Source organism: Pseudochaenichthys georgianus, chromosome 1 (assembly GCF_902827115.2).
Source record: "Pseudochaenichthys georgianus chromosome 1, fPseGeo1.2, whole genome shotgun sequence".
Taxonomy (NCBI): Eukaryota; Metazoa; Chordata; class Actinopteri; order Perciformes; family Channichthyidae; genus Pseudochaenichthys; species Pseudochaenichthys georgianus.
The window spans coordinates 29,578,371-29,587,366 of NC_047503.1; the positions used below are offsets into that span (position 1 = coordinate 29,578,371).

General features: G+C 42.1%; 1 protein-coding gene across 1 annotated transcript; it reads right to left on the bottom strand.

The window, feature by feature from the left end:
- Positions 1-5,581: 5,581 nt before the first annotated feature.
- On the bottom strand, positions 5,582-7,111 carry dand5 (DAN domain family, member 5). Its single transcript, XM_034082492.1, has 2 exons — positions 6,635-7,111; positions 5,582-6,185 (listed from the first exon to the last, which is right to left on the bottom strand). The coding sequence occupies exons 1-2, from the start codon at positions 7,109-7,111 to the stop codon at positions 5,886-5,888; spliced, it is 777 nt and encodes a 258-aa protein (XP_033938383.1). The 3' UTR covers positions 5,582-5,885.
- Positions 7,112-8,996: the final 1,885 nt, after the last annotated feature.

The following is an 8,996-nucleotide window of genomic DNA, read 5'->3' on the forward strand; positions in this document are numbered from 1 at the left end:
ACAAGCTCACATCCAAAATGCCATGGTTTTGGCTAGAACCGGCCAGGCGGGCGAGGGCCCTGGACTAATGGAAACGCCAAACTCGTTACTCTAACGCTGGGTGACAAGGGCACCTTGGGCTGCAGATGTTCCTGCTGATGACAGATGGAGCCTGGCACTGCCAGGGGACAGTGGGCCAGGCCTGCGCCAGCTCCATGCCACCTGCACCCCTCCTCTGTACCCCTCCACACAAACTCAACATGCACACACTGCCTCGCTTTCTCACTTGGCCTATCTCTCTTGAACACTGGCGCACTGCTCCCCCCTTCTTCCCCCCTTTCTACCCACCCACCCCCTATGTGTCTGTCTGTCTCTCTCTCAATCACTCTTCCTCTTTTACTCTCACACACACTGGCATGCTCCTCTTCCTCCTGTGCCCACTGTGAGGATGACTGTTTGTGGACAGATATCTATGACACTGGCACAATGTGTTGGATAAATTGCGCCTGTATTGGTATTGATCCTTTTACCAAACAGAACGGACTTCATGTCTATAATTCAAGAAAAGGAAATGACCAAAACAGTTTTTTTTTAGATGTCCACCGCAGCATCCTAATGAACTTCGTATCTAAACGAGTGAGACATGTTTGTCATGAAGTGTTATCCAATGACAGAGAGTATTCCATAGCCATTTTCACTTTTGAGCAGAAAGTGGATTCCAGATCAGCTAATGCATGATGGTGACTGTGTAATGATATCATTTATCTTCATGGAAGTGGTGACAGGCTTCTGGAGGTGATTCGCAGGCCTGGCTCAAAGAGACTGTCCACCAGGATAATTTGATGATGCTGTTAGACGCCAGATTACCAAAGTGTGCTCAGCTGTAATTTTGATGATGGTGGTATTCACGAGGCGTCTGCTTCCTTGAATGTCACCAGTGACGCTTTCTCAATGTGTCACTATGTGAAGAACAGAACATTTATCCAGCCTATCTTTAAGAAATGTTATGTGTATTTAATTATTTATAGCAAGCCACTATAGCACTTCTCACTTCTGCTTCTGATCAAACGTTAAAGAAAAATATAAAGGGTTTTGGGTCGGAGTAGACGGACACATGAGGAAGACAGAGGGAGGTAAATCCAGGGTTCACATCAAAGTCTATTCTCAAATCAGATTCTGGAAATGTGTTTGCACTGCCATGCCAGCTACAAATCCAGGCACATCAACTATCAATCTGCAAATCCAAGTGTTGAAAGAACATCAAGACACCAGAGATTCATATGTTTGCCAAAGTTTTGTCTCCAGCTTGGCCCGCTGCGATCTTTCCCACTGTTGGAATTTGTGGACTGTGATATTGAAGTTCTCTGTGATTAATATGTATTTTGACATTGAAATCTTCTAGAGGTTCCGTGAGTGGGAGACAAAAATGTGCGTGACCATAAGCAAAGTTTCATTGGAATTTGTGAGGGTAAAGGACATGTAGAACATTGTAATGTTAGACCCTTTTTTTATGTGCTACGTATGACCACTTTTTCTGTGGTGCAGCCCCCTCCTCTTCACTTTCACCACTCTTGCATCAAGCCCTCCACCCCTCCCTTTGCCCACTTCATCCAAAAACCATGTGTGGCGTGTCATTTCAACTCCCTCCACGCTGAAGAAGGGCCCCTAACAAAACAAAACAATTATCTCTACCCTCGTTAAGACCTGGCTTGCATCCCCTCTCCCTCTTTTATTCTCCTCTTTCTCCTGCTGGACCCGGCCTCCACTCTTTCCCTTCCGTATAGCTGTCTCTGTGACAATAAGTTGAGCTGAGGGTCTCTTAAGTGCTTCTGGAGTGGAGCGTTTAGCTGATTTTAGGCTTCATGTTTCTTTAAAGGCCAGAGCAGGAGCAGAGGCGCACAGAACGGCTGTGACTGGGAGAGAGTGAGGTGCCCATGAGAGAAAAATTAAGAAAAAGACAGGAGAGTAAAGCAGTGCAATGGATGGTTGTACTTGTAGTGGTACTAGCCGAGGTGGGCGGCGGTGAAGGGGAATGGATGGTTTGGCAGCGGGCGGTCTAGCAGGTTTCAGCGTGCCAGCTCTTAATTACTTTAATTGGAGTCATTAGCTAAGTGAGCATGAGAGACATCACCTGCATGGCATGCAGGACCGCACCTGCCACAGCGACATTGCGATCATCATCACACTCCAGCAGAGGGTTGACTGACAGCTCAACACTCAACCATAATGCTGCCACACTGAGGCTTCAATCAGAACGAGTACAGTCAGACACACAACGCAAACAAACACACAACTGCGTAAATATTCAAATTTGTTATCTGCAAGTAGGTGTTCTCGATAAAAGGTCTGTCTTTCTCAACTACTTGACGTACAGAAGAAAATTATATATCAACCAAAATAATATATACTTTATACATTACAGTTAAATAGATTTTTTTTAAATTAGGTTTATTGATTACATTCTTATATATTTAGCAAAATACCACTCTTTTAGTCTTTGCTGGATATAGAACAATAGAGTTAATTACCATATATTAGAAATAACTGAACCAGAACATTTAATCAAACATCTGATGTATTATTTCTCAAAGCATATTCAAAAAGGTAAAAAGGTATAATACTTATAGTAAAAAAAAAGAAAAAAAAAATATATATATATATATTTGAGTTTTTCATTTATTTTTAAGCAGTTTTTAAAGATACTTTTTAAAAAACTTTTTAGCTTTCTTTAATCAGTTAATCAGTCCAATATGATTTTATTGAAAATGATATCAAGTGGGCAACTTCGAAAGCTTAAAATACAAACTTCCTTTTAAAAAGATTTGCATGGTATTTTTTTCAATAAAAAAAGAATTCATAATCGCCAGTCTGAACAGAAGAATGAATGCCGAAAGCTCAATATAAGGACCTGACTATTGTGTTAAGAAAGCCTTAAGACATACAACATTTTTATCCTAAACATTAGTTGCGTAACTTTGAGCAGGGTTAGTAGTATACCACATAAACCACTGTAGGATGTGTATCCAATGACAAACTTTGATGTTGTCCACATCCGAAGGCTACACCTTCCTCTGTCCTGCTCACACCCAGCACACAGCCTGGCAGGCGGGCTGGCAGCCAGGCAGAAGGCTGGCAGGCTGAGCCCGGGGGCCCCATCTCCTGCAGAGCCAACTCTGACCAGCTGGTCCAGACTAACACCACAGAGTGAGCATGTAACAGGCGTATCAGTGGGGCGGGAGATGTTAGCTGTGGTCGAGACAACCATCACACCTAGGGCCCACACCTACAGCACTAACCTGCACGAGGGGGGATTTAGGTGAGGGAACTCTGTCTGGTTTATGACTTAACAGGCCTATCACCATCCCAGTTTCGCTCCTGGGAGTGCATGATGGACCCCTGTTCGCTCTCACTACTTGCTGATGCCAGATCGATGAGTCTGATCCGTAGTCCAGTCTGGTTCGATCTAACATGGTGGAGAAGCACAAAATAGAACAGCCCCACACAGCCGGGGAAACCTGATGGACCTTTCTCTCCCTGATCTATTCAGCAAGTTAGCTTAGCACCATTTGGTATACTCCCAGCTTTTACATACAGAAGGACAACCAGAAAAACATAAGATGTATGGCATCAAAGTGTAACCTGGGAATGTTTGTTTTCAAGCCAATTACCAAATCCCAAAATAACCACACTTCACGGTTAATTAACTGTGAAGTTTACATCAAAGTAAAACTTTGATGTAAACGTGCAGGTCTCAAATTCTATAATCTAGTCACTTTCACCTTGATACACCTTGATTGAACTGATATAGATATAGTCTAGAAAAAAACATTTCAAAGTAAAACTTTGATGTAAACGTGCAGGTCTCAAATTCTATAATCTAGTCACTTTCACCTTGATACACCTTGATTGAACTGATATAGATATAGTCTAGAAAAAAACATTTCAAAGTAAAACTTTGATGTAAACGTGCAGGTCTCAAATTCTATAATCTAGTCACTTTCACCTTGATACACCTTGATTGAACTGATATAGTTTGAGCCCCCCCCCATCACACACACCTCCCAACCATTTCCATGTCTGACAGTTAAAAGGCCTACACACAGAGAGAAAGAGCAGGCAGCTCATTGTGCGTTTTAAAGCGCTAACTAGGCCACTTAGCACCCCGTGACGCTGATCTGATCCCCGAGGTGCTGAACTTGGCAGCGGGCCCTCCTCCTTTCGCTCCTTCCTTTCCTCTCGCCATGGGAACCAGGCCATCCTTAATGACGCAGGAGTGCTCCGCCGGATCCCACAATGCAAAGGGGGCTGACATCTGTCTTGCTAAGTGGTGCACTCTCTTGTGCACCTTGTTTGTTCAATCAACAACACCCCCCTTCTGCTTCCCCTCCCATCACTATGCCCATTTTCTTATTTATCTCCTTTGTTTTTTGTTGTGTTTTTTCTTTAATAAAAATTGACAAAAGATTTAAATTTGAGTGGAACAGAGTTCGGAAAGAATAGATAGCGAGATCATGATTCAGGACAGAGCGCCGACACACACACAAAAGGGAAGTGTATATTAGCCCATTATAAATATTAAGTGCGGTATTGTATAATGGCCGAAATGTATACAAATTCACTCAGACTTCACAACCTTAAATACTATGAGGAATGAGAGTTGATGAAGCTGAATTTCATCATCGTCAAGATGGATGTATGAGCCTCACAACCTCCACCATGCATATTTCGATAAAGACAAGTGCCTGATTAAAAGTGGCCCCTAATTCTTCATAGTTAAGACCTGGGCAAATATTTGTCTCATCAATCTTGGAAAATATAGCCATCAACCCAAGATGTTAATCACATGCTAATGGAATCCAAGGGACTCAATGCACCCCCATAGTGCAATGAACGCTTTCACTTTTTCAGAAAGCCCACGTGAATGCAAATGGCCATCTAAACAGTCATTTTGACAACATGCCAAGGCATGGTAAAGAGCCCCCTTCTTTATACTCCTCTGGGAATGTATGTAGGGATGTGTGGGATGAGTTCACTTTACCAGGCCCAGGTGCCAGGATATAAATAAATAATAGGTTTTATGGGCCCTAACTGAAAAAAAAGCACATACACACATAATCACACATGCCTACTCGCTGAAGTGCATCTGTGGTGAATGATGTTCAAATTCCCACAACTACGCTGAAAGAGATTGGGCATGAGAATAGGTGGTTCCTATACATAATTCAGGGTTCCATGCTGAAACAATTATGTTTGCTTACTGCTAAGTACCCGTACTCAATAGCTCGTTTGCTCTCTAGTTTGGTGCTTTCAGATGTAAGTGCTATGTGCTAAAAGTCGGTGGAACAAGGCATTTTAATAAAATATAGGAGCTGATACTTTAGCACTTGAATACAAGAGTGAGTGGAAAAAAAACAACAAATGCTCTTCATGTTTTTACTCGAGCTTTGCATGCAAACTAAATAGCACTTGGAAATGTAACTAGTGTTGGTGAAAAGCTAATTAGCATTTCCAGGCAAAGGGAATGTGGACAAATAGGACATTTTAATGACAATATTATACAGATCACAATATTTCAGTTTAGATTAATCTAAACACGGTTTGAACAGTAACACAAGTCCAGTGTGGACAGCTCCATCTGTTGCAACAGAAAATTGCATGACCAAAATATAGGTCACTTTGTCATCTATCAGTGGTGGAATAAACACCAGAATATTTGTATCTGAATAACACATTCAGACTCATTAACAAACACATACACATATGTAAATAATCATTACAACTGTCAACATTTATCCCATATATTAGAAAGAATAGTGTCCGTGTCTTAGCAGTGATTGGATGGAGAAAAAGGTATCAATCCAAATGAGAATCTTTGCTTTCCCCTGATGTTAACAGCAGCATTGCAGTTACAGATGTGCGAGAGCTGAACCCTCAGCACTTTTTTCCTCTCGACCCGTCTCACACTTGCACTCCTCCACCACCATCACCTGCTTCAGCCGGACCTGGGCTCCACAGCGCAGGGGCACAGCCACATTATGAACTTTGGACGGGGAGCAGCGGGAGCAGGGGGCCCGGTGGTGGAGGGCCCCTGTCACAGTTCCCAGCCCGGAAAACTCCCCAACGGATGGGACGAACAGCGAGCTGCACTGGCCGAAACACAGCCTGTTGTGCACCGTCACCGTGTCGCATCCGTCTGCCGTCACACGCTGGGAGGATGACAAAGAGCGGTAAGATTAGGCAATATTGTCAGAGTTAATTTACCTCTGAGGTTGTAAAAATCAACAATATTTGTTTATGTAGCTCCACACCATTACAGCTAATCCTCCACCAGAGCCATAATTAGCTTTATGAGTAAACAGACATCTCTCTCATTGCCACTGAAAAATAAACACTTCATAACAAAACTATATTCTATTCAACTGTGTGATAATGTTCTTTATCTGGAACTGACACTGGCACTGACATCTATTAGATAGATAAAGGAAATAAAATCCTGGTGTAAGACATGATATAAAAACCTCTTGTATTGTATTTACTTGCACTATTGTATCTGTTTTACTGTGTTGCACTGTTGGAGGAGCCTGTGACCTAAGAATGTCATCGACATAACTACACTGTAGCAGTACGAATGACAAAAAAAGCCTTGAAATCTTACCTGAGTAAAAGGCACTGCAGTGCATGTCTGTTTGGTGTCCTTCAGGTTGACAGGCAGAGTTATCTTGTCTCCTTTATGGACGGCTCTCTGCCACATCTGCAGGCCTTGTCTCTTCTTCAGATCCATCTGAGTGTGGCCTTTAGGTTGCAGGAGGTGTAACGGACTCATTGAGGTCTTGGAAGCTGGGGCCAGCCCTGGACGCCCGTGAGACAGGAAAGCAGGGAAGGAGAGCCTGGAGTTGAGGGAAGGGACTCTTCTGGATGTGAGCCCCGCTCTCAGGAACCCTGACTGGGCCAGGGTACGAGGGTCCAGCTGCACAACCCTCACTATTCCCCGGACAGGTTCACTCGGTCCGCTGCCAGATGATTCAAATTCGACTCTTGACCCTTTAATAATGTTGTCAAAAGCATTGTGAGGGAATGTAAGAGCTACAGCTGTCCAGCTTGACAAAAAGACAAGGCTAATAGAAAAAGCCATTTTTGTTACGGAAAAATAGATGGATTACAAAATAAAAATGTTGCAATTTGTTTAAAAAAAACGAGTTACAGAAAAGTTACCAAAAATTAAGCTTAAAATGATTTGTCTGTGGTTTGGTCCAAGGTTCCAAATGGTAACCTTGCAGTCAGTGCTTTGGTCAGTGGGACGGAGGGTGTCTTTATATAGCTAGCTGCCAGTTCTCACCTGGGTTTTAATGCAAAGAAGGTGTCGTAATTCCCACACCAGGTCAGACATCACACCAAGCTTAAAACTCCAGGTCGTGGATGGTTGCCAGACTGAGGGGATTTCAGTTTCAAGGTGAGCGTTAAAAAAAACATGGTGATAAAAATAAGTTTGATCCTTGAAGTTCAAAATAACCAGATAAGGTGGATATACTTACTTTCTGGGTATTTTTTAAATGTAGTTCATTAGACCACTTTTATTTTGTTTTCAAATGTCTGCATTGGGGCTGTGCTACAGGAGGCATGAACAAAACTGAATCAAAAGATTATTTCATTTTATAAATGTGAAACGTATAACGTGCACAAAACATGCGCAGAGGGAAATTTAAATACCAAACTTACAGCCAAGGAGTGCTTTTCTTTTCAACAACCGACCATACATTTGAGCATAATTGATATGGGAGATAAACCTTTTACTAAACTGTTTTAGTCCAGGCCTCATAGCTCCAGGAAGACTGCAGCAGTTAAAATGCTTTCTAGTTAACAATAAAAGCTCCTCTTATTCAGCAGGTGTTCCCGTTACCTTTGGCTGTAAAGCAATAATGAGTTTATGTTCTCTGTGTAAACAAGCCGTCTCCTGTCCATTTATTCCCACAAGCTTCTCCTCAGCCTCTCCGTTGACATCCCATCATTACACCATTAGACTTCAGTGTGCTCGGTCACCCGTGGCCTGATCACACACTGGCTGCTGAGGGCCGGCTGGCTGACAATGTTATGACAGAAAGGCTGTTTGACTTTCTCATACAGACCTTAGCCTTAAGAGGCACTTTTTCTTAATTGCCTCTCCCCCCCGTCTTTTTCCCATCCACTTAACATTATGGTCAGTTAAGATGTAAGAATGGGAAAGGTAAATGTCACTAACTGCCTTTAATCTGAAGACTTTCTCACCTACACAGTACACCCAATATGTAAGGCTGGTTTCAGTATTTGTGGAGAGGAATCACTTCCTCTAGCTGCAGAATAAATACTATCCACAAGAGGGCAGAGTTTACAAAGAATTATCTCACTTTCACAGACACACTGTTCTCAATGGACTATGGATGACACTTAAAGAGGAACATGTTATGGTTTTGTTCCTCACACACACTGACCGTTACAGGTTTTAAACAGAATTATAATGTTGACTCGTTTATTTCAAACTGCAAATTCTTAGTGATACAAATGGGAAAAACCAATGACTTTGCTTAATCTGCCGCTGCTTCACAACAACAGTTTTATGACACAGCTACTGAGGCCTTCAAAATGCTGATGAACATTGTGTGAGAGGGGAAACTGAGTTTAAAGGTGAGGGGTTGAGTTGTGTATTTTTTTTATAAACAGATCAAATAAACCTCTGACTCACAGAACTATATATAGACCTGATTTTACTACTGCAATAGCCAAAAAATAATTCTAATACAAGCATGCATAGTCTTATACTGTATAAACAATACGGGGGAAAAAAACTCCTCAGGGAACTATCAAGATTGAACTAGAAAGACGTTGTATTTTTGTTTACCTCGGGCCTAGAGGCTGCAGATATTTTAATGTTAAACACTGTTGAGCAAGTTAGATTTCTTTAAATTAGCTTTGTTTTGTTCGCCCACTAGAATCTATAAACATCCCTCATGATGTTTGATCTGTTGCAGTAAATATTAAAGTGT

Coding starts and splice junctions, on each gene's coding strand:
- dand5 (XM_034082492.1), bottom strand. CDS start 7,111: ATGGCTTTTTCTATTAGCCTTGTCTTTTTGTCAAGCTGGACAGCTGTA. Junction 6,186..6,634: donor CTGCAGTGCCTTTTACTCAG/GTAAGATTTCAA, acceptor TCATCCTCCCAG/CGTGTGACGGCAGACGGATG.